The following is a 26,519-nucleotide window of genomic DNA, read 5'->3' as shown; positions in this document are numbered from 1 at the left end:
GAATAGGGAACGAGCATGAATGCAAGGTTTCACCGCGCGATCCCCTTTAGGGCATCATAAGTTAATTATCTAGGCTTAGTGACGCGCGAAAAAATGTTATTATAGCGTTTGCTTACGTCAACTGAATACAGTAGTGCCCATATGCCTTCAGTTGCATGCACAAGACCTTTAACGTACATCGCCGCGGTGGCGTCCCCGGTATTACCCAATATTGCTTTCAGGTTTTTATTGTTCCCTCAGAAACGTTCAAAAAAACAAGTCAATCCTTGAATAAATGGATCATGTAGTTTGTTTTACAAAAATATCAATTTTGATATTAAGATTGTTGTTTTAAACCTATCCGCAACTCGTTGCAAGGCGATTATTTTCACTGTGGAGGGGCGACGTAAGACAGACACATTGCGACCAAACCTATTTTGTTTCATTGACCATTTCACTCACAGTACGCTGCATGAGCACACGCAATAGTTTTCATTCGCCACACTCGTACACCCAGACGATGCTCAATACCGGCATTAATAATTTCAGATTTCATAATAATGGTTCCACAGTTCCATTTTATTCATTGCATAATGACAACATGCAAATAGCAGTGACTTATCAACTGTATACCTTACCACGTTGGGCTACGAACTATTGCATTACGTGTGCCATTTCGTACAATTCAAAAGTACGAATTTCCACGGTAGAGTCACTTCGGACCTCAATTCACCCCCTTCAACCTGTGCAGTCGGATCAACACTTTCTCTTTAGGTGCGGCCATAATAGAGTAGGTGCCAATCTCGAGGTCCCGCTGCAAAAGAAGGCAAAAACGTGTCTTTAGAGGAATAGCTTATAACCACTGTACTATTGAGCACTTCTGCTACGCGATATTTAAGGAAGCCAGAAGCGTTCTGTCAAATAGTCTCGTCGGTATAAAACTTAAGAGAAGGATTTAAGAAAAACAACAACAACAACAACAACAACAACAAAATACGTTCTACTCAGCATCATTTTACAGGTTAATAAAAAGAAATCTGAGTGACTCGAACAATCATAAAAGATTGTGACGCGATTTGGTACAGCACCAAGATGACTTTCACGACGTGAGAAAACGAATAGGTTTTACAATAAAGAAAGGCACTATTAGCAACAACTGCCGTTTGCCTATTGAGATAAAAACAATTTTCACGTAATAGATGCTGTGCAGCATGGTCCAGTACCTTTTGACTTTTGCCCAGGGCGATGCGATAGTGGCGCAGCGTTTGCGCGGCAGCTGAAACCAGCTCAACAAGCGCTAGACGCTGACCGATGCATATGCGCGGTCCCAGGCCGAAAGGCTGGTAGGCAGTCGGGTTGATGGAGCTCTTGTTTTCCGGACTGAACCTGCAGTTAAGATGTATTGAAACAGTGACTAATTCAGTGAGCTGGTACTGCTTTATTTCGGCAGCAGTGCAAGGGAACCAAAAGCGATAGAACATAAGATGTCATTTTACTTATTCTGCGTAGTTAGCAAAGTGATGCTCAAGGTGTAAAAAGAACTACAGACGATGTTTAATGGCTGTTCTTTATATGAAAGTCATATTGCATTCTTCCGCATAAAATCTAGCTTTCAGCAAAACGGGATAATGGTAGCCTGTTTCAGATACGTTTGACTACTTAGTTGCAGGTATAAAGGAGTATTCTTCATGCTCTGTGCGGATTTTAAATATTTTTGGCGGATAATTGACAGCGTGATAAACGACCAGCTCTATGTGAGGAAAGAAAAAAATATATACGACAGTCAAATCGATATTCTGAAGTACTTCTTTTGGGTTACAATAATGGAGGCCGCGGATGAGAAAATGTGTGACGCCCAGCGATTAACTATAGCTAGGTACTGCTATTAGCTACGCATATGTTGTGATGAGGTGAATGAAGTCAGCTACTTCTCTGCAGCCCCTCCCCCTCAGTAGCAATCACTGAGTGTAGCAATTGCGATATTACCTCTTCTCAACATGCGGACAAATATTTTGGCCTTCCACGCATTGTTGCCCCCCCCCGCCAAAAGAAAGGAACCTTCCTCACCTGATGAGCAACAAAGCTAATTCGACCAATATTGTATTTTCCTCAGGAGAAAGACTAACAATGACATCTCCGTTGTTATGCTCAGTTGACAAGTGTCGAACAAGGAGTTGCTTCATTTTAATAATTAAGACTATTAGCCTACAGTACTTATTTAACTTTAGCAGAAATAGTGGAGCCAGCTGCAACCACTGCCAAAATAGCAACCTCATTAATGGCACCAGGCGATCTTCTGTAGCCAGACGTCTGCCTGTAAGTTACCGTTAAATGCAGTTTTTTTTGTTCTGTCTCTCGTGATAGTTAGCATGGCAGGCCTATTTAGCGCGGTGCCGAAAGGTATATGTAATCCATTGTGGGACAAAGGGCAAGCAAACAAGGAAATATATTTACTGGGTGCTTGCAACAAAAAAAGAAAAATGGCACAGCAGGCTTGCCCCAAACGTCCTCTTCAGCACCAATCTCGTGCTCTCTTTCTCAATGCTTTGTACAGCTTTGTAGCAATATTGCACAAACAGCAATGTACAATCGCTGAGTGGCCCAATATTGTAAACGCCGCTTCTCCCTTATATATAATATACTGGCATCTCTCCAGCGCCCACGATACACTAATTTTTTGCGGATTTTGCCTGACATCATTCTGTTCAATAACAGAACAAAGAAAACGCAATTCAAAAGAACGAGCGATCGCACAGTGTAATAATGTTATGTTAGATATTGTTCTCCGTACTGGTACCTTCATTTTGATTTCATTCTGTTTACAATTATTAGATTAGTAATGGGTTCGCTTCCACCACTTCATTTGGAGGGAATGTTGCCGAACACCAATAGCCATAAAGCTGAGTACAACCGGTCATGGTAAGTACAATGCACTCGTAAAAGGAGAGAAAAACAAGTATTTCAGGAATGAACAAATTTCTGTTTAGAAACGAAGGCATGTGCAACATTATTTACGATGAAAGGTCCACATCAGGCAGTTCCAGAAGCGTTTTTTTCCTATGAGGTCAATGTACACCTTATGCTTAGTTCTATACTAACTTGGGTGTTTCCTGTGGGAATGCACCGTACCGCACACATGAGACCGATATCTCGTCGGTCAAAGTAACGTGCCCCAGAAACAACGAAGGACGATATATAGCAGAGGTGCAGACAGCGCAATTTCAGTTTCTGGCCGTGCATGAAGCGATAAGCAGATCCGCCACCAATGAAGCAGTTCACAATTATGTCTACAGAATCCCAGCATACCTTGATCGGCAAGGACGTATATTTATTCTATTTATTTATTCAGCATTGATTTAGACACTGTGAAGGTCTTGGATGGCAAGGCTAAAGGCAGAACATTGTCTGCCTGACTAAGGCCCACTCACCCATACATTGCTCAACGCTAAGGTAGGACATAATCAAATATAGTATACACACACATCAATAGTGCGGATTACACATACATAGCATACATTACAAACATATGTGCATTAAATGCAAGAATCATTGTACAACTTTGTAAGTATGAAACAGTTTAGATCGAACAGAGTAATATGAATACGAAAAAATGTTTTATATATATACAAGCGCAATATGAAACCGACTTAAAATAATTATACATAAAACACATAAGAAACCAATTAGCACAATGTCAATCAGAAAGGAAACGCAAATATTTCTTCATAGCACTTTTAAAGCAATTCAATGATATGAAGTTTTGCGCAATAGTGATCGTGTTAGGATGTGTATTTACGGAGAATTGGACTAAGTATGCTAGTTGTTTTCTACCTTAGTTGGTCCTGCAAAATGGAACTCTAATATGGTCATGCCTGCAATTGTATTGGGTGTAACGTGAGAGGTAGTTTTTATAAAAAAATGAGCGAATTTTTCTCGAGTTCGCCTCGTCTATATGTTGTCACGTGGTGGTGACGTTGAATAACACAGTAGCAATACTGTGACCGAGAAAACTAACTTTTATTGGGCGAACCTTCTCGGTTCTCGAACCACGTCCTGGCCGCGTCTTCCAAAGCGAAGAACACATATCGCAGTTTGTCGTCGCTGTTCCAGTTGTTAAAGGTTGCGACTCTCTCGTACGTCTCAAGCCAGCTTTCAGGGTCCTCGAAAGTTGAACCGCGGAACGTCGGAGGCTCCCTGGGCTGCTGCAGCACGACGGGTGACGCTGGTGCTGCCATTGGGGTGGACTTGGTGGCCATCCTCCTAGTCGTCTCGGGCAAAAGTCCGTGCTCCGGGGGCAGTCCTTGCAGCCTGCGGCTACCTCGCTGGTTCTTGTCGACGTTGGTGTCTTCCGAGTGAGGGCTTGGGTGACGGCTTTGTGGGGGCGTCCGGTGCATGAACGCAAAGCACCTCCACCAGATGTCACGTGGTGGTGACGTTGAATAACACAGTAGCAATACTGTGAACGAGAAAACTAACTGTTATTGGGCGAACCTGTGCCCACAAAACAGGCTACACTTAAAGCACAACGATAGCGGCGAACACACTCGGCGATCGTCGAAAATCTGATCAGCGGGTCAAGCGCGTCGGCTTTTATACAGCAGTCATCGAATGTTCCAGATTAATCGTTGGGACCCCGCATGCCTTCTGCAAAGTTCTACACCATTCGTGTCACGCGATGAAATCGGATAACACAAGGTTCGGCGACAACAGACAGCTGATAGAAGCATCGATAACTTTCCAGAAACTTCGGATACATGCAGGCGCGTCCCGCGCTGTGCGATAACATTTCTTAGGCGGCAAAACTTGTCGCCCGATAAAGACAAGTACACGTGTCAATATAGCGAGCTTAAGTTCGTATAGTTGATTAATTTTTAAAAGTCCATGTTTCAAGAAAAAAGGTGCCATGTGATCTCGGGGTCCAAGGTGTTCAACGCAGCGAACTGCTTGTTTTTGGAGACATATCAGTTAATCCAAGTTTGATTAAGATGTACTTCCCCTTAGAAGAGTTAAACCACTCTATCAGTGTTCTCTGCAAAAAGCATTCTGCATTCATTTGAAATGAGTAGTCCTCCAACAACGTTGACGTGCGCTCACCTTTCCGGGTCAAATTTTTCAGGTTCTTTCCAGTACTGCGGGTCATGGTGCAGCTGGTACGTAGGCACCAGAACCGAGGTTCCTTTCCTAATGACGTACTTGCCGCAACGATAGTCTTCATCCGCACATCGTGTAGTAAATCTAGCGAAGAAGAATTGGAGATTCGTGAACGCGAATGTGTAGCCAATCCAAAGATGGCACGCATTTCAATCATATAGCAGGTGAGATTCCTTGCAACATTGCAACAGAGTCTTACCGTCTTTTCTGTGTTTTTTCCCTGAAAGACTGCTTGAGTACCTCATACCAAGTTGAATAAGCTTCGCAACATTATTGCGTGGAAGCTCCTCCCCCCCCCCAAAAAAAAAAATTAAAATCGGTGCTGTTACAGCAAGACGCGCCCATAAAGGGCCCCCTTAAGCTGGGGGTTTTAATCACGCGTCGAGAACACGTAGTAGTAATATTCATAAGCGAGGTAATGAAATGTGATTGAACGGGCACTTTACTTTCAAAATCGTAATACAAACTCCGAAGGAAGCCCTTCACATTTTAGCGCCAATATTATCTTTCCCATTCTTAATATAACAAGAGCCCACATACGAAGAGCGGGATGACGTTTGCCCGCTCAATTAGTAGATGTAGTTTTTCGGCGAAATTGTTAGCTGAGAGCCCATGCTTGTCAGGATTAGTCACCTATGTATGAAATTGTAATTAAGCATTGTACAGACATATTGCACTATGAATAATCTTAACGTTGCAGCCTTGTGTGTAGTATGCCTGATTTACCATAATTCTAAGTCGAACGATATGATTGTTCAATGTCCAGTCTTTATTGCCCTTTAAAGCCTGCTTTAGAATTTCGATCGAGTGGTTACTTGTGCTTAAAATAAGATAACGAAGAGTTATCACATTCGTCATGTTGGTTTGGAAGCACACTTGATTTTCAGATAAGACTTTTATCGAACACACTGCCAGCGCTTGACTACCAATTCATATCAGCTCCTGTTCAACAGTGGCTCCTAACGCAGTGCGAAGAGACTTCAGTAAATATTTGGCCTGATATCGAACAGCAAACCTTCAGTCATTCGCACCAACCACAATGAAATGCAGTGTAATGACAAGCACGTGATTTAACACAGCTTTTTTACCCATAAGATTCAATATTAGCATTCAAGAAGTAATAAAGCATGTGCGACACTGTTATGTCTTTTAAAGCTCCCGGAGTCGTATGGGTTTGGTCGCCCGCTAATGCGATCACCAAAATTGTTTCAAAGTCTTCTGCGAACCGGGATTTCTTAAAGGTATTTTGTTGGCGATTTCTTCGTTTAAAGCTGGTTACAAACGCAAACGTGGCGGTTTCATACGGCAAACATCATTTAAGGGCTCCACGTAACGAAAGAAACTTCGAAAGGGTACTGGCACGAAATTCCATATTTTTATATTTTGTTTCCCTAAAATGAAAGTTTGAACACTTCAGTGATTGAAATAAACCTGTAAAGCGTCAAATCAGCGCCCACGATCAGCTGTAATACTTACTTCCATGAATTGGCTTCTGTATTCACACCCAAAAACTGCCTGAATCACGGCGTCATGACAGCATGGCTTGCTGCTACGGCTGCTGCTGTTGCCATAAACAAACCCAACCAGAAGATACGTGAAAGGGAAAAAAAATTCAACTGACCAACCCCCAAATTTTGAGTTGGTCCTCCCCCCAAAATTTTATTTGACGCCCTACCGAATTTGAAGTTGGCCAACACCCAAATATGAGTTGGCTCACGCCCAAATTTGAAGTTCGTCAACCAAAAATTTCAGTTGGCCCATTCCCATATTTCAAGTTGGCCCACCCACAGTTTTCAGTTTGCTCGCCCTTGCAATACGTGCCATAGTGCATTTTCTGTAGAACCCTATGTATCCCTACGGGTACGCATAAATATAATCGTATGGCTAGTCTCTGTGATCAATTTTATTTTTTGGTGGTAAAATCGTTCCTTTTCACTTAAAAGCAAGCAATAAGCTACAGTTACACTATTAAAAGGACGAAATCTCTTAACTTAGAAAAATGCGTATTTTTGTGCAGATGCAAGCAATTGCGCTTTTCCCGTCACGGGCAGATTTTGAGGGGTACGCGCCAGAGAATACTTGCACATTAAAAGCGTCATCAGCTCGATTGTAGCCCGAACCACTAAACAAGAAACTAAGGCAAGTGTGCTTGAAAATTTGAATTGCGTTTTTTATGTAAGTATCAGCTACACTCTAGGCGATGACAGTTTTTCTCGTCTACCAATACTTCTCAGCTTTCGGTCTTCTTCCGATCAGGAATGATTGGTCACTTAAGAAACATGTGCAGCACTACTTTCTTGTTTTTTTTAGAGCAGCGTAATTATAAGTCACTTCATTGCTACACGAAACTTGCACTATTTGACGTCATGAAGTGACGATAATATCGGTTACGCCATGTTAAACGTTGCGAAAAATATTTTAACATCAAATCAAAATAAATGTGTTCCTACGGTCATTCTAGTAACAATTCCCTAATGCAGTTCAGTAGCATACAATTCAGTAATATACGATTCCATAATTACGTGTCAGTGCCGTTAAACGAGAACATAGCAAACCAGCGTAAAGCGAAAGATCATTTTCTTGAACATACTGAATGATGCTCACATAAAATAACTGCCTAATAACCATACTGTAGATTGAATATATCGTACTCGGAGAGTTCGGTGCCAGCGCCATTAAACTGCTTGCATGCCACCAGCCTACCGTCAAGAGGAAGTGTAAACAGCAGGTCTACGCAATTTCACCATTCCCAAACGACATCATTAGTGAAGCTTAGCAACAGTTTCAGGCACAGCAATATTGATTGCCAACTACGCACTCTTTGGTGCTTGATTGATTTGCGCTCTTTGGTGCTTGATTCCGTGCTTGATTATTTTCTTCATTGGAGATGAAAAGCTGGTACATAACGAGCGCGCCACAAACGTGTGTGTAAGTTTGTAGTAGCAAAGTGGAAGAAAGTTTATACCACAGTTGGTTTGAGTAAGGAAGAGTCGTAAGAGTGCGAAGAGATAGGTGGTCTCCCTGAAAAAGGCACAAGAAACACATGGGCAATTAGCACACCGGAGCTAAAATCAGAAGACGTACCGAACGACTTGCTGAACATCACTGCATCTTTTAAAAGATTTCTTTTCGTGAAGCGACATGGTAAGAACTATGAATATTATTCAGTGGTCGTAAAGTTATTAGTGACAATTGAATTCTTCAAGTAAGTGGCGACAGGCCACATTCAAATGATGGACACACAAATTCGTGCGGTTCATTGACATTAGCTACGAAGAAATCGCGTGCAATGTACACGTCAGCATGGTGCCAGTGGTTGAAGGGGCCTGAGGACTGCACTCCCGTGCCGAAAGAGGAAGAAACGGAGACACAACACCAGTACGCTTACTGGTATTGATTAAAACAATTTTTCGCATGTCGGCACCGCCGCGTAGTCTAGGGGCGCCTTCGATCTCGCCCACTGCGTTGAAATTTATATTGCATACGACTATACATGTTATAAAAGTATATTAATGGTTCGCGCCTTAGTCACTAGTATCATCAATAATGACGACGACTCCTCCCAGCAAAGAAATTTTTTTATGACTATTGTGTAAGATTGTGCTCATTTTTGAGTTTTAGTATTATTATTACAAAATTACCGTAGGATAGAAATTGAGCAACGATTCACGCGAAGGAGTTTGATTTATGGGGACTTGAATAAAAGGAATACATATGGGCACCTACATAGAAACTTGTTCTTTAGGCCTCGAGTCTCTAAACACTCGTTGTAGGTTGAGGAAAGAGCAACGCCACTTCTTATGCTTCGTATTTTACTGACAGGCTCACACATTCTTCTGTGCCGCTCATTGAGCTGACCACGTGTTGAAAATATTGTATTTGCGCTAAAGAAATGACCTTGCCTCGGTAAATACTTGACAAGATTTTATCGACAGCATGCCAGGCTTAACTACCAGCTGATTGGAGAGCCCATCACTGTAATGTAGAAATCACGTGAAGCTGACAAAAAAGTAGAAGTTTAAAAATTGACAAAGAAATGATGCAGGTCCCAAATACTGTGTGAACTCGTCTACGCGAAGCTTTTATAAACTATCGACTCGATATAGCGGAATAAGACAAGAGGCGCGCTGCATATTCCAGTGACTGCCCGTACCTTTGCCATTATGCTGGAACATGACGAGAAACTGCAACTATTACTTAACACTAAAACGTGTTGAAGAGTGAAAGAGTTCAGTATTGAACCAGCAACGGTCAGCTGTCAACGCGGCATTACTTCGATGCAGATGTCAGACATCAAGCACTGAGGCAGAACTGTCCTGATGTTTTTTTTTTTATCATGACCTTGAGACGGTTGTGCGGATATTTTTCAAATTTTGTCTTATACACGTATTGTATCCCGAATTCTGACATGGTCTTATTTGGTTTAGTAATGTGAGGCACAGTACAGTACTACTTGTTTTATATAATATGGTGTCTGTCGACTGACACGGAAACACCTTGTAGAATCACTGTTGCGCCGAGCATTGTGCCCTTGCAAAAAATTATTAAGAAAGCCTCCGTCGCGTCATCTCGCGGCACCCATTTGCTGCTTTCGGGATACAAACTGAAATGATCAACCGAGATCCGTGCTGTTTCTGAACGCTTCAGAGAAGTTTTGTCGACTCCTTAACTGAAGCAAGCGCATTTTTGTTCCTACATTGCACGGGCGAGTACATACCGCTACGACAAATTATAAACATCATAATTATCTAGCGAAGAAGTATTCAAGATAACAGCTAACCTCTGTATCGAAAGCGTCGAGGACCTCCTGACGCATTTTCTCCTGCACCTCCGGATACCTCCCCATCAGATAAAACCAGAAAGTCAAAGCCATCCTTGTGGTATCGTATCTGCAATTACAAAGAAACGCCGTTTTTGCCTAATATTTCAGCATTCACTCTAATGAGTGACAGCGATACTTACCCTGCAATAAAAATGGCCATGCAGTTGGAAGACAGCAGGTTTAGCGTCTCTTGAGGGAGGGGTGCTTTGCAGAAAGCATGACCGAGGTTAGAAAATGTAAAAAATATATTTATATATAATTTTAGCATTCGGAGCAGTTATAAAATGCGTTGTCAGCTTCAACATTGATAATCACACTATATTTGTTTTCCTGTAATGTAGCTAGCAGGTTGTGACCAAGTAAAGCACCAGGGTGGCCAATTCTGCTCTGGTGAGGGAGTGCGCGTTACCGGTCTGGTCACCGGGATCAGGCCACACTCCAGGCCTGTTCGCAATTTTATGAACACGCGGACTTTTTCTTTTTTTTAATCCGGTGGAAAATTGCGCGGCACCGGGATTCGAACCACGGACCTTTCGCACGTGAGGCGGGTGTTTACCTCTACGCCACCGCTAGCATTCTGAGATCATGAACAGGAGGCTGCTATTATCACTGCAGAGAAAGATTGTAACAGCTGTGTCTTACCAGCACCCACGTACGGGGCAGAAACCTGGAGGCTTACGAAAAGAGTTCTACTTAAATTGAGGACGACGCAACGAGCTATGGAAAGAAGAATGATAGGTATAACTTTGAGGGATCAGAAAAGAGCAGTTTGGGTGAGGGAACAAACGCGATTTAATGATGTCTTAGTTGAAATCAAGAAAACGAAATGGGCATGGGCAGGACACGTAATGAGGAGGGAAGATAAATGATGGTCATTAAGAGTTAAGGAATGGATTCCAAGGGAAGGGAAGCGTAGTAGAGGGAGGCAGAAAGTTAGGTGGGCGCATGAGATTAAGAAGTTTGCAAGGACAACATGGCCACAATTAGTACATGACCGGGGTAGTTGTAGAATTATGGGAGAGGCCTTTTGCCCTGCAGTGGGCGTAATCAGGCTGATGATGATGATGATGATGATGATAATGATGAATTTAGCTAGAAAGATACATTAAACAAACACAATAACAAATAACTTCATTTGAGAAAAAACTGGGTGCTACATCTGTGTGAATATAAAGCAGCTTACGAGGAAATTTAAGCACACGCATAAATTTCTCAGTGTATTGTTTTGCCCGATAAACTTTGCGTAAAACCATAACCTAGTGAGCTGCGCGAGAGATAATTTCCCCAAAAGCGATTGCCATGCACATCTTCGGACGTTTTGGGTTTTTCTGCCAGGAATGACAAAAGGCGAAATAATTGTTTTTCAGTAATAAATGTTCACAATCAAAACTTCAACTGGCATGGAAAAGCGTAATGCTTGCTAGCGTCATCGTGCAGTTAATAAAATCGTCCTCCACATGATTTGAATGATACTGGTTGTTAAGAAAGGGCCGGTAAATAAAAATATTGTATAGCACGTGCTGTATTGTGCAGTTAAGAGCAAAATCTGATTATCTATATGCCCACAATGCAGGCTAAAAAATCTGCATCGTTTCTGTGCTTGGTTCAATCGATCTGTTACTGATGTCATGTCGGCGCGAGCGCACTTTAGGTGTAGCGATCCAGTCAACCACGTCCATTCAATGTTCAGAAAAATAAAACATGCAACGGAACACAATTACGGGTGATTACAAACGAGTAAGGCTTATCAGCTAGCGTTAAACGGGCTCTGAGGTGCCCCTCAGGTATGGTGAAAATACGCATTCTGCGCATAGCATATGCTGCTGTGAACGTCTCAGCTAAATTTTTGGCGTCGCGTGCGTCGCATGAAGCTCGCAAGCGTATCGCGAGCTCACCTTGTTTCCAAAACGATCCCTTTTCAACATCAGCCTTCTCCTTTCTCTTTTCGGGCTGCTTTGTTTCGTAATAAAGCAGCTTCCCATACGCGGTTGCTATTCCAAGCATGGGAGAAGTCCACGAATACGTGCAAAATTGCCTGGCGACTGGACGATCGATGCACTTCTCGTGTATTCGCGGGCTTCGTCCATGCTTGGAAAACAGGTTTACGTAGCACGTAATGAGCAACAAGAAGCTGTATCGGGAGTTTTTAATGTTGCCCAACAATTATTTCTTTGACATTTTTGAGCTATTTATAACCTTCGATAAGCTTACGAATGTAGGAATTACGTGGTTAAGTGGGATTAAAAATTAATCGGACTGCCTGCAAGAGAGAGAAACAACATTACCCTAATTCTGTCCAGCTACTTGGTATTTGCATATCTTTAGGGATTGCGTCAAGTTACGCGGGACACTTCATACAGGAGTCAATACCACAACCCGTCAAAATTGCTATCGTTAAGGTTGCCAGAATAGAAACAAGTCAAGCATGCCGGATTCGACGAATGGCTCCTCTATGTCAATGTGGCTTTCACAAACCTTACCTTTTGCGAACGGTCGGCTACACTGAATTTGAACAATGCCGTTGAGGTGCAGCATTCGTTTTCGTGTTGTCACGTAGTTTTACAGTTTACGGCGCTGTGTTCATACACCGCTAAGAAGATCCCAAGCTTCCAGAACGAGCTGGAAACATTGCTTGTTCGCAGCGATAGTCATGGCGCAGCTTATTTTGTTCAGGCGCAGTGACATTTGGCAGGTGAAGTTAACTTTGTCAAGCGCGCGTGAAACCTTAGGAAACTAAACCACGCATAGTCCGCACCCAGCGAAATTTTAACCTTTAAACTTTTATAATCGGGAAAATACGGTAATTATTTTTCTTAAGAATGTTATAATAATAATATATCGGGTTTTACGTGCCAAAACCACTTTCTGATTATGAGGCACGCCGTAGTGGGGGACTCCGGAAATTTTGACCACCTGGGGTTCTTTAACGTGCACCTAAATCTAAGTACACGGGTGTTTTCGCATTTCGCCCCCATCGAAATGCGGCCGCCGTGGCCGGGATTCGATCCCGCGACCTCGTGCTCAGCAGCCTAACACCATAGCCACTGAGCAACCGCGGCGGGTGAAGAATGTTATGTTGCCATGTTCGGCCAACCGCTTGCGTGAATTGGCGTGTGCTGTGGAACTATCGGGAAAAACGTCTGAGACATAAATAAAATACTTTCAAAATGATGTCGGTAGTGAGGTGCGAAGAAGCTGCCATACGCGCATCTTGCCCTCTTGTTTTGAACGAGATATATGATCCCCTAGCATTGAAAAATGAAAAATGAAAAAAAAGTTCGCTTGAACTGTAATTTTAGGGTCTTGAACTATACTACGCTTGGAGTAGATTCATAGTGTTTTGACTAAATCGGCTATTGCTTAAAATGAATTAGCTGGTTCTTGGCTTATGTTGAGTGGGGCTTGGTATACAATGAGTGCCAACTAGACTAATTTGTATGATTCCCACAATAAATTGACTGGTATTCTTGAGTAAATCGAGCAGAAAAATCTGTACACGTCATACTCCTTTTTAAAAGTTGACTACAGTAATGAGGACGGGCTCCGACAATTTATGTATTTGCCGTCTTGCATAGCGAATGGCCCCTTAGAGCACAAAAGTTTGTTTGCCACTTAAGAACTGTCGTTGCAAACGCAGTAGTCGAAATAGCTCTATGAAACATTCTGCCTGTACAAGCTGTGTGGGTTTGTCTGAAGGCCCATATATATTGTGGTGCTTGCCTTGAATATGCCTGGTGTAATGAAGAGTCATTAATTAGCAACAAATAACTTTAAATTTGTACGCCCGCGCAGGTGTTGGTGCGGGCGCAGCACGAATGCAGAGGCCGACGTCAGTGCATAATATCATATAACTGCGATCAGGCCTTTGAACGGTTTCTTGCCGCGTAGTTTGACACGTGCTGTAGCTATACAGTAAAAGCTCGTTAATTCGAACCGCAAGGGGAAGCCTCTTCAGTTCGAATTAACGAAAGTTCGAACTAACGAAAGTGAAGGAGGGCAACAGTATACACTGCGATTTGGAAGCAGTAGGGCATGTCAGAAATTTGGCGTGTCAGAAAGTGATGGCGTGTGCCGCGGGCACACGCCATCTTCAAGTCGAAGCTCTGGGTCCGACTGTGCCACACCACCGATGTCCATCGAAACGAACGTGAGCCGAGGCTTAACACCATCACAATGAATCGCGACGGCCGATACCTCCTAAGCTGAAAACAGAGGTACACAACCGATGAAGACTGCCTAGACAAAGACGCTGAACATGTGAAGGTGGCGTAGGCCCTGATTCGTTGGTTCTTGATTGCAAGCGCAGCTGCGACGTACTTGATTCGCTGTGTTTCGGAGCTTGCCGTGCCATCTCCGCACAAAATTAGTAGCTGTACAAGATTTGCAAAGCCTCCGAGATTCGCAACAGGCAAGAAGTCTCGGAGGTTACGCAGAACGGAGAGGCGGCAGCCGCCGCTGCCTTCCGGCTGACCCCGCGTCGGTTAGATTTTTTTCCGATTTTGCCTTCTCTCGCCGTTCTCTCCGTTTCGGAGGCAATACAGCCTTCTGTGTAGGCAGTAGGCGCGTTTCTCTGGTCTTGTGCCAGGCGAGCGTAGTTTGAATTATCCGTGAGGTCACCTTCTCGAGTTCGAATTAACGGACTTTCTTATACATAGACTTCTGTGGAGCTTGGCCGGACCAAATCGTACAGTTCGAATTATCCATAAATTCGAATTATTGAAGTTCGAAATAACGAGCTTTCACTGTAGTCTGGTACCGTGATAAGATGGGCACATGATAAGAATACAGCTAGTTCTTATCACTACGCTGAGCCTGTTGTGAAAAAGTGAGCTTAATAAAGGTATAGAATATACAGAACATTTTGGACCGTCGAATGAGCCCAAACTAGGTGTTGCTAAAGCGAACATAAAGTACTGTCAAATAGGCATTTTCGAAGTGCTATACACACTCGTATGGAGTTCTTATTGTAGCTTTATAAAAGATGCTTCAACCTTGTAAAACCTGCTGCTAGAGACCTCCTTCAAAGAGTGGGCTGGGCATCCAAAACGTATCAGGGTTAGGAATGAGTTTTCAGCAATCTCAATATCTTCTTTCCGAGGACATGGGACGTCATGTTACCTTTCTCGCACATTTCTATGTTATTTGCCTCATTTCTAATAACAAATTTCGTCCAGTAGGTTAGGTCAACAGTTGACGTGATACCTGTGTTGTCTACACTGACGTCATACTTTCCGGCTTCGGAAACTTCTTCCTCTACAAGACCATCCAGAAGAATTTGCGCCATGTCCGGTACTCTCACCTGAAGAAAAGAATACAGTAGGAGGCACATTTCGACAGAGTCTTCCGGGAATAATCGTTATCACTGAATATCTACATCTACCGACGCACAAGCTCTTTAATCTCTCCATGTCACCGAGGCGAGAACGCTAAGGCAATTCCTTACCACCGCAGCACTCATGGGCAAACAATTCCTCGATATCGTTTCATTTTACCCACTTTTGATTTCTTACATACGCATCTTCATTTATTGTTTCAGCGATGCGCTATGTGAGTTCTCGATATTCCAGATTCGCGTCGTTTGACTTAAGGTGTCTAAATAAGACACGTAGACGTGGATTTTTACGCTTAAACGTAAAATCAGTGTCGCACCCATCTGAACCCCACCTATAAATACTGTGGCGAGGAAAGCATTTGTCGCCTTGAAGAAGACAAATCCACTTGCCGAAACGTTGGCTCCTGCATTCACCTTGTTCACGTTTTGCTCATCGTCTTGAATTGCCATCTCCCGCATTCCTCGTCTTTTCTCTGGACACCGCCCTTATGTAACGCGAAGGCAGGCGGTCGTCCCTTGTTAACAAGTCTGTTAGATGAGCTAGATTACAGTATTGTTAAAGTAGTTCCCTAAATTACCTTTTATATTCGAAATAGTGGGCCTACCTAGCCAAACATTAAATTTCGTAATTGCAGTATTTGTGCTCGCCCGGTCAATATACAGCTCTCTCTACACCGACGCGTTGGTGGTAGGAGACAAAGTAAGGGAGCATTTATAAAGCTGACCATTCGTCTCATGCATTTACGACTACTGACCGCAGGTGCAAGAGTATTTGCGTAGACTTGCCAACACAATGCAGCAAGGGATTAGTACATTCCGGTAGAAAGCGTTTTACAAAGAACAGAGTGTTACGGCTGCCACCAGTGGTTACGGCTGGCATCGCCAGTTGTTACGGGGCAGCTGTTTCGGCAATCTTTAACAGCATTTGCTTGGAAATAGAATCAGATTGACCATAGGAAAGGGTTGGTCAGGGAAGACAAGACTTAATGAGAGCAGCATTCCGGGCAAGTTGGTAATCCATTGCTTAAATGATATTGCGCGACATAAAAAACGACACGGACGTGAAAGAAGACGACACACCAAGCGCAAAGCGCAGTGTGTCGTCTTCTTTCACGTCCGTGTCGTTTTTTATGTCGCGCAATATCATTTAAGCAGAAGACAAGACGACGTGAATACAATACCAGACGTTAAATTCACCGTTGCGGGTGAGTGGTGTCGTCCAAGCCAAAGAGTAAAAAGAAAAACGTTCAGCGTGCGTGCTCCTGCAGGCATAGGCAGAGAAGATGTGTCCGTGGCTCTCGCTGGCCATCTGCCCTACAACATCAGGGCAACCGTTCTTTCTATTGCTTCTTGGGTGAAGGCTTTGTGAGCACACTGGTCAGTTCACACAAAGGAATACCGAGAAAAGCTACTCACTTGCGTAAAGGTAAAGAGCGTAGGTAACGCTGGGTCGACACACAGGCCAGCCCGCACGCAGGAATTCGGAGAGAAACCACTCCGTGGCGTAGAGGGGGTGAACGTAGATTAAAGGAGAGTAGCATTTGCAATGGTGCGTAATCCCGCCGCTCACACCCGGCAGACAGGTTTTTCATGTTGACAAGGGAGACGATTAGGCACGTCGTGTCTTAAGTGCTTGGCATCCATTTCCTTCATCACCACACGCAGTGAACCGTAACAAGAGCCAAAAGACACGAACAAAATCGAAGTGATGAACAATGCTCAAACAATGAATTTCATTGGAGCCAACGTATCGACAAAGGGACTTCCCTTCGTCAATAGCCCTGACAATGACAAGTCACTTCCAAGACTCTCACACAACCCTCCTTGTCCTAAAGTTAGGCCCAGAGCGACCGTTGCAGTGGCGGGCTCGGGTGTAGGCGCCACGTCTTCCGCGCTTGCAGACAGATATCCAACACCATGGCCGCTGCGGAGTTCTATTGTGAGGCGCGACGTAGCCAGCACTTCCACCAATGTGTGACGGAGGCAAGGTGTAGGAGAAACATATATTTACAAAATATTTACAAAGAAAGCTAGGGCAACATGGAATGTCTGATCCGGCCCACGTGCAATCGTCCTCATCGTCGTTTTCATCGCTCAGCCTAGCTATGTATTCATCCAACTATCGATTGCTCCGTAACAATATAATGGCGCATATTGTACCGCCCTAAAAGTATATCTGTGTCATAAAATGTAAAAAAAAATATATATGTATATGGGTCATGTATTATTACACAGGTAAAAAAAATATGGATTTAACGGTAAAAAAACTTTTACCTATGTCAGAGATCTCATAGACTGCATAAAGCGAAGAGCCATGAAGACGCAGCTCTTACCGCCTATGAGAGCCGTCTGTTAGCAATTTCGGGAGAGAGGGAGAGAACGGTATTATAAGAGAAATGCTCACACGCTTGGCTACCTAGAGAATAGTCCTAATCTGCAGACTGAAAGCATTCCATGTTCAGGTGACTGAGGTGGAGCTGCAGAACGTTAGTTGTGCGTAGGTGGTAATTAAGCAATTTACATTACTTCATCCCTTCCCACTCTACAGACAATTTACCTGTTCCCTGATGCGCTACGTGGCAGAAATTGTTTTATCAGAAATATACCTCGTTACATGCAGTTGGTTACTAAAAATGTCATTGAAATACAGCTAGCGTCAATGAGTACACCAGTTTATTAATAAATTACAAAGGTATTGCATAACGTAATTGAGTACAAGTAAATAATTACATCTGATTCGTTCCGTACAAGCCTGCTTGGTAAGCATTAGGCTCTGTATATCAGAATAATGACAGGAATATAAATAAATATAAATTGAGCCTAATTAGATTTTACCTGGTGAATGTCACTGGCTCTAAACCGACGAAATCTCTGTGCAGAAATTTAGCCTTCCGAGAGACGTCACATCAAGGAGTGATTTAGAATTGCTATCTACTTGTAGAACTGATACACACTAGCATATTGCATGTTAGGTTAGATTACGCACCTGCGGATTTTTTCGTCGGTATCGAATGACTTCTGTGGCTTTTTTGGTCATTTCTGCAAGGGGATTGCTGCTAATAGCGCCGATGACCTTGAAAGCCAATTTCAGGAGCCATTCCCAGTGGTACAGGTTCTCTGAAAAAGGTCATATGCCAGTTCCTATAGATTTTTATTTTCAGCAAGATGTTTCTGTCGATGATCAGCGAACCATGCAAATTCTACGTCAAATATTTGGTTCTCTAAGCGCCGCTGGAAACACATATGAGGCAGCATAGCTAAGAAGTGCCTCAAGCAAATAGGTTGAATGGTTGGAGTCGCATATTATTTCGTTTTCGTTAGAATGTATGTGCTGAAACTTAGGAACAAAGTACATGGTTGCAGAAAATGTAAAAAAAACACGAATGTTTAGATAAAACTGCGACTGCGAGTCTCCGATTTGTGTAGGAGTAACTTCGGCTGAACGTTGCCGCAGGAACTTGAAAACGACAGATTTTTACCAAAAGATTTCTCTTTTTGCAACATAAATAAGTATTAGTGTGCGCTCAGAAACATTGCCTTAGGCTATGTGCATTCTATTTAAGCTAAGCTCAACTAGACAAATTATAGGAAAGACCCAGGTAATCTCTGCCTTATCGAGGCAGGAAGTACATCCCAACCTTTCGTGTGGTATGTTTAGAAAAAATTAATGTAACGAACATTCAGTTAAAACGGTTGCACCTTTTATTTCTTTGACTGCTGGAAGCACCCTTGCGAGTCCTCCTTAGTTAAACTCTTCAGAAGCGATGCCGTTACCTTTTCACAGTTGCGATAGCCGCCATCTCTGGAGCACGTGCTTCCATTGGGGGAACGAGAAGTAGCAGTCAAGCGCTAACTCCAGCGAGTTGGAATGGTGTTCAAGCACAGTGATGGGGAACTGCGAGCAAGAACTCGCGCACTATCAAAACAGACTACGCATGAGCGTTATCGCGGTGCATTATCTAGCGTAACTCTTTAGACAAATTTGGTCGGGCACCTTGCACGATATCCTTTAGATGCTTGAGCACGTCGTCGTAAAAAGCTGTATTTACAATTTCATATTGCGATAGAAATTCTTTGATCTTGATTACGTGACAGTCGTAGAACACTATGAAATTGTGTTTTACTTTTGCTTTGTTCATCGCTCCGTTTTTTTTTTTACTTAGGCTCTCTTTTTTCGATGTCGACGCCACATTCGTAAATAAAAGTCTCGTTACCGATGACGACCCTCTTTATTGCTGCCGTATTATTCTTTCCAATCAATGCAACATTCCATTTTTCCGTTGTTTTGCTCGCAAGTCACGATTGCAGCATAATCGTGGCGCAAATCTTTGTAATATTCGAAATAATATTGAAAATGTGCTGAAAGTCAACTTTCGCAAAGTAAGTGCTTCTGCTTTTACACTAACAGCCATTCAGCCGTCGTTGAGCCTAAAGGAACACACACGATGGTTTTTTTAATTCTCTGTCACTTTTGGCGTCTTCATGGATTTCACGAAAAAGTTCACTCAGTTAAACACAGTTCGTCATTTTATGGCATTATTTTCATAGGCCTGTTGCAAGTTTTGTAGAATTTCGGCTCCTTCTTTCGCTGTTTCATTAGAAATAATTTACTGATCCTATGTTCCGTGTATTTGCAAATATACAATTCGAGAGAAAGCTAGAAATGTCTTGTACAAAAATTACACCTTAAAATTTTCTCGTTTTAGATAGAGGAGTACTGCTCGCAGTAAATGTCAGACAGGTTCTTCTGAGTGGAGAAAGCGAGACTGATGAGCCGTTTTTTTGCTGGCTCACAGCATGAACTCTTGACAGAGAATTCGCATGATATACTGTCCGTAATCAACTCATAAGCGCGTAAACAACAGAACCCGTGCCGTGCAAAAGTTCCGGCGCAGCTGCTACTAGGGTCAATACAGGCCGTGAACCCGCATTCACACACAAAAAAATATTTTCCGTAAGTACTCTGAACCATTAGATCATCACATACCCAATGTTTAAATCAGTTCGTAAGCGGACAACGGCTGGCTCATACCTGCAGTGGTCCCCATGCCGAGGGGCTCTACATGCTGAAGTGAACCAGTGCCTTCTACTTTCGGCGCTTTCTGTGGGCATTTTTTATAATTAAGTGCCGCATTACTTTGCTGAGGACCACAGTACGAATGCACAAATGGAGGTATAGAAAAAAAGTATTCCTTAACAGTTACTTACCTCCAAGAATAAACAAAGCGGGGCAGTAAATTTGTCAATATAAATTTATTTCCCTTGTACATATTTATATAACCTATAGCAGCGAGTTGCCAGTTTAGGTGACAATGCCATCGCTTTTGATTTTGGCCACTGCAGTATCTGGTCTTCCATAAGGTTGTATCTCTGATAAAAGACACACGAGACAATTACGTGACATGACCTAAGGCATGCGTAGAGGCGACCACGGTCCAGTTCAATATCATTGACCGACAAGAGACATAGCCACCACCTTAACACTATCTCCTCCTCATAGTTTCTGCTTCCCTCTCCACTATTTACTCTCATGCTCCTCAGTCTTGTTGCCCACGGCTTATAAATTGCCGATTAATTTTAAAGCGAAGCTTTCTGTGCCCCTTCCTTAGGAGGAGGAGGAGCAAGTAAGCTTTATTACTCTAGAAAGAGTAATTCAGCGGTCGGTCCGGATGTCTTGATCTTCTATTGGTTGATGAAGATCTCCGGCCTGCATGGTTGCCGCCCCTATTCCAGGGCACCACTGAGCGTGGCTGCTCGTCGGGCGTAATCCACCAGCTTCCGTTGGAGGCTAGGGTTGGAGAGCACGCTCTCCCACTGCTCCGCACTCGGATTTTCTATTTTGTGAAATTCCTTATTCACATTGCACTGCCATGTGACGTGATAAAGGGTGGGTATCGCACCACACCACGGGCATTTGTCCCTGTATTGATTTCGGAACATTTTGCACAGTATATGTAAATTTGGGAAAGTTCCTGCCTGCAGCTTTCGCCAGTAAACTGCCTGTTCTTGAGTGAGTGTATTGTGGGACGGGGGATATCTGATCCTCGTCCCTGTATGGTAATTTAGTATGTCAGAGTACGTTGGTATCACTGTCATGAAATCTTCAGGATCTCTGTTTAGGCCCGCTCGGTTTGTATGCTCGCGAGCGATCCTGTCAACCCTGTAGTTGCCCTCTATCTCAGTGTGCCCAGGTATCTAAAAGATGGTGTGTCTAACGTGTTTATTCTGTTGGCCAGCGCGGAGGAAGATTTGGAGCGCTTTTTGACCGATTCTGCCGTTAATGTAGTTTCGGCATGCTTCCTTGGAGTCTGTTAGAATTATAAGGGATCTATTTGTGCGGTTGCCCTCCACATCTGCTAGAGCAAGAGCCATTTCCTCTCCTTCGGTTACCGTATAATCCCATGCCGACGCGCAAGCGATTTTCCTATAGTCCGAGTCTATTACTGCCGCGACAACTCTTTGTTCTGTTTCCCATTGTTCTCGAGGATATACCGCGGCGTCTGTGTATACCGTGTTCGCTTTTGTTGCTGGGCATTTTTCTACATATTTTGACCTAGCGTTCCGCCTGGCTGTGTGTAAATTCGGGTCCATGTCTCTTGGTAGGGACCCTATCTTGATGGTGCTGCGATACTCATCGGGTAGGTTTGCCATTCTTTGTTCTTGCCTTTCAATTTATTTGTGCCCCAGTTTTTTTCGGAGCTTTCTGCCCGTGGTAGTCTGCTGGAGTCTCAGTATCTGCGACCCTAATTGTGCTTCTTTGAGCTCCTCGAACGTGTTGTGGAGTCCGAGGGCCAGAAGCTTCTCTGTCGAGGTGTTGGCCGGCAGTTGAAGCGCTGTTTTGAATGCTTTCCTTATGATGGCGTCGGCCTGATCCCGTTCGCCTTTGTTTGTGTTGTAATATGGGAGGCCATACGTAATCTGGCTGATTATGAGGCTCTTAATCAACTTGACTGTATCTTCCTCCTTCATGCCGCTTCTTTTTTGCGAGATGCGGGTGATCATACGTGCCACCTCTGCCGTCGCTTGCTTCAGTAGGTTTATGGTGTGTGTGCAGTGTTCATTGCTCTGCACCAACATTCACAAAATCCTGCCGGCTTCTTTTTCTGGTACCTTTTGTCCTTGTAGGGTGACGCTAATTTGTTCTTGCGAGCGTTTTCCTCTTCTGACTCTCAGGAGCTCTGATTTCTCCGTCGAGCAGGCGAGGCCTCTTTCCATAACATATTCTTCCACACATGTTGCTCCGGCTTGTAGTCGTTCTTCTTTTTGGCTGAGCGAGCCTTGGTTAGTCCAGACGGTGATATCGTCGATATAAATGGCGTGATTTATACCGTCGATCACTTCCAGTTTCCGGGCTATCCCAATCATTGCAATGTTGAAAAGGATCGGTGTGATCACGGATCTCTGCGGGGTTCCTTTGTTAGGCGTGTGGAACTTGTCTGTCCGCAAGTCTCCTAACCCCACCGTGGCTGTTCTGTTTGATAGGAACGCTGTCACGTAGCCGTGGATTCTACTTCCGCTGCTGAGATCATCCAGTCCCTTGAGGATGGCCGCGTGGCTGGTGTTGTCGATCGCCCCTTTGACATCGAGTGCCACTATTATGTTTTCTCCGTTGTAGGGGATGTTGCTTAGAACCCCCTCTTTAATTTGTAGTAGGACGTCTTGGGTTGATAATTTGTTGTGAAAGCCGTGCATACTGTGGGGATAAACACCTTCGTCTTCCATTTATTGTTGTAGCCGCCTTGTCACGATTCGCTCGTACAACTTGCCAAGGCACGAAGTGAGTGATATCGGCCGTAGGTTTTCTACTAGTACCTTTTTGCCTGGCTTGGGGATCATGACGACTTCTGCATGTTTCCATTCCTCTGACAGTGTCCCCGCTTCCCAACGTGTATTGAGGAAGTTCGTCAGCTGTGTGACCGCCTCATCACTTAGGTTGCGGATTAGTGCGCTCCTAATTTTGCCCGCGCCTGCTGCTGTGTTCCGGGTCGATGCCTTCACTGCTGCGAAAACTTCCTTCTCGGTGATGGGTCTGTCTAGGTCGGGGTTTTCTTCGCCTCGGTATCTCTCCGTGTACGCTTCGGGTTTATCTTGCCCGTAGCACTTTACACGGACTTTTTCCAGTAGCTCTTCTTCTGTCCCTTCAAATAGGTGTACTAGTCTTTGGATGGCCTTGTTACTTTCTGACTTGGTCTTGGTTGGGTCTATTAGAGCCTTGAGGATACGCCAGGTCTTTGCGGTGCTGAGGGTTCTATTCAGCGAGTCGCTAAATTTTTGCCAACTTTGTCGTGTGAGTTGGGCTGCGTATTCCTCTGCCTCCTTGGTAACCTCTGCTATCTTCTTCTTTAGCTTCTTATTCAGTCGTTGTTTTTTCCACCTTTTGGTTTATCCACACCTTGCCTCCCATAACCTGAGGAGTCGCAAGTCCACCTCCGGCGTTTGCTCTTGCCTTTCCACCTCCTGGGTATATTGTTGTATTTCCTTAAGTTGTTTGCACCATTCCTCTATGGAGGTTATCCCACCCTCCGTTGCTTGCATTCTTTGCGAAAAGCGTTCCAGTCCGTTATTTCCCGTCCGTCCGTTATTTTGCCTGTTCCTATCTTGCGCTTGATGTTCTCTGTTGACACTTGCGTTCTAATAATGAAATGGTCGACACCCAGCTTCTCCAGCAGGTTCTCCCACGTGGCTTGCCTAGTTCCCCTGACGCATGTCAGGTCTGGGCATGTTTCGGGACTAACGCTGTTGCCTAGGCACGTTGGTTGGTTTGCGTTCGTTAACAGGGTGCAGCTTGTGATTTCTGCTGCGTCGCTAACTTGCGTTCCCTTATTAGTATCTTTTTGATATTCCCAGCTCTGCCCCATGGCATTAAAGTCGCCCATTATGAGCAGGGTGTTGGATTTCGTTAGCTTGCTGGCTCCTATAAAAATTTTCTGAAAATCCCCGTCATTTTGTTGTGGTGGACTGTATAAGTTTATGATAAAAGTGCTTTTTTGTTGTCCCTTTTTCTTTGGAATTATCTCTGTCACGATGTGTCCTATCCGCGTGTCCGGAATTTCATCGTGTGCTATGGCGACTAGTTTTTTACTAATTAAGGTGGCCGTGTGATCTTTTTCTTGGCACGTGTATCCCTTGAGTGTCGGCACTGTGTTTGCGTCCTGCAGCGCGATTATGTCAGGAGGATTTAACTGTGAATTTATGAATTGCTGCCGCGGGCCTTGCTTTTTTCGGTAGCCTCTGCAGTTCCACTGCCATATATCTCATGTGTTGTGTCTAGCCATTTCAGTTTATCGTTGGTTGTTGTTATACTTTAGTTTTCGGTGCCGAATTTTTTATCGTGATGGAGTCTATCTCTAGCCTCATTTGTTATCTTTTGCGTATTTTGTTTTATGTAGTTGCGAAAACTTTATCTCGCATTGGGATTTTTTGTTGTACCAAATTCATTTGCTCCTGCATTTTTTCCATAAAGGATTGCATTTGCATTTCTACGATTCCCTTTTCCGGCTGCTGTGGCTGTTACTTCACACCTGGAGATGGAGTCTGCTGTCGCGGCAGGCTACCCACCCTTTGCTGTCGCAGTTCCCTGATTAGTTCTTTGATTCTCTCCTCTAGTTGTTCTGTTTTCTTCCTACTCTGCTCTAGTTCTCGCCTTAGAGCCTTATTTTCTTTCCTTAGTTATTTAAGTTCGTTGTCGTTATTTTTATTATCCGAGTGCGGAAACAGTGATTTGGGAGGGCCTGCCCCCCAGCTTACCTTAACTCCGCCCTTATTTAGTTGTTGTTGTTGTGGTTTCGGCTGCTGTTTCCTCTGCCCTTGGGCTGCAGGTGGTGGCCTCAGCGGCGGGAAGGAGCTGTCCCTGGACTGGCTCCGGTCCCGGATCCGCGTTTGGCTGCGGCCCCGGCTCCGCGAGTGGCTCTGCTTTCCTTCCGAGCTCAGCCACCTGTGATGGCGCCTACGGCTCCGGCTCCGCCTTCGGCTTTTCGTCCTCGCAGCTCGTCCATGTTCTTTAGGCGCATCCGGCAGTCCCTAGTACCGGAGGCGTGTTCGCCTCCACACACCAGGCACTTTGGTTGGCACTGGCGTCCTTGAATTGGGTTGTTTGCTCCGCACGGCCTGCAGGTTCTCGCTCCCGGTCCTGGGCAGACGTCTGAGCGGTGTCCTTGCGTGTCGCATACGTAGCAAAACTGTCTGGTTGGTCTATAGGGGTATGTCTTGTATTCTACTGCGCTGAAGATGACCCATTTGGGAATGATGGGGCCGTCGATGGTGATTAGCGCCGTCTCCGACTTGCCCAGCATTCTTGCCGCTAGGATCTCCACCCCTTGATTGCGTAGTCGCAGCTTTGATTCCAGTATTTCAGATGGTAGTCCTATCGGTAGCCCCGTGGATTACCGCCCGCCTTACGTCCCCAGGCGTGGCCACGTAAGCGTTTACTTCGTAATTGATGCCGCTGTATGTGAGGTACTTGACCTTCCTGATTACGTCCGCAACTTCTTCCTTAGAAGCGCTGGCGATGACGATGTTGGACACTGGTCGGAACCTGACCAGAAAGTCTTCTTCCTTGAATTTCATCCCGCAGGCCTCTATGATGGCTTGAGTTGCTTGATATGGTTTCATGTCCTTCATTTCTTCTTCTTCTTCCTTAGACTTTCCCACTGATGCTGCTGCTGATGCTCGTGTATGGCACACCGCGTACAACACATTAGCAATTTGACTCGATAAACTCGTTTGGACCCACCGCATCGAATCGGCACAATGCCCTCTTGAGCTTCCTGGGCGTCGGAACTTTCACCTCTTGACAGCTGTAACTACACGTCACATACGCCAATGTCATTGAAGAAACTGCAGCGCTTACCATTCTACTAACTTGCGAGTACAGAGGGGACGTAGATATAATTGTAGAGAGCAGGAGGGGAGGGGGGGAAGGGGCACTTTCCATACAAGGGGGGAGGGTGGGAGGCAAATGTGACGTGAGTAAAACTTTGGCTGGGGGTGTTTGTACGTATTATTTTGAGGGTGAAAAACTCAGCGCGAACACCCAGCACAACACACAAAGGCAAGCACTGGCGTTGTTAGTCAGCGCCAATGCTTGTTTCATCTCTCCTTTGTGGGTTGTCCTTGGTGTTTGTGCCGAGGTTTCTCACCTTCAGGTGACTTGAGAAGGCAAGGATACACTACACGAGAGCGGTTGCGAAAAACGGTATAAATTGAAGTTCAAGGTGCAGAACACTACGTTGCTGC

General features: G+C 44.3%; 1 protein-coding gene across 1 annotated transcript in view; it reads right to left on the bottom strand.

Annotated features, from left to right (window-relative positions):
• Positions 1–537: 537 nt before the first annotated feature.
• The window catches only part of LOC135909730 (cytochrome P450 3A6-like), a 39,634-nt gene continuing 13,652 nt past the window's right edge, over positions 538–26,519 (bottom strand). Inside the window, exons 6-14 of the mRNA XM_065441790.2 lie at positions 18,271–18,401; positions 15,155–15,251; positions 10,093–10,156; positions 9,911–10,019; positions 8,096–8,151; positions 6,635–6,691; positions 5,074–5,214; positions 1,203–1,365; positions 538–793 (exon numbers count right to left, since the gene is read on the bottom strand). Coding sequence (XP_065297862.1) covers positions 704–793; positions 1,203–1,365; positions 5,074–5,214; positions 6,635–6,691; positions 8,096–8,151; positions 9,911–10,019; positions 10,093–10,156; positions 15,155–15,251; positions 18,271–18,401 — 908 coding nt within the window. The 3' untranslated portion in view covers positions 538–703. The remainder of the gene's footprint in view (positions 794–1,202; positions 1,366–5,073; positions 5,215–6,634; positions 6,692–8,095; positions 8,152–9,910; positions 10,020–10,092; positions 10,157–15,154; positions 15,252–18,270; positions 18,402–26,519) is intronic.

Source organism: Dermacentor albipictus, chromosome 8, assembly GCF_038994185.2.
Source record: "Dermacentor albipictus isolate Rhodes 1998 colony chromosome 8, USDA_Dalb.pri_finalv2, whole genome shotgun sequence".
Classification (NCBI taxonomy): Eukaryota; Metazoa; Arthropoda; class Arachnida; order Ixodida; family Ixodidae; genus Dermacentor; species Dermacentor albipictus.
This window is presented reverse-complemented; position numbering and strand designations above follow the sequence as displayed.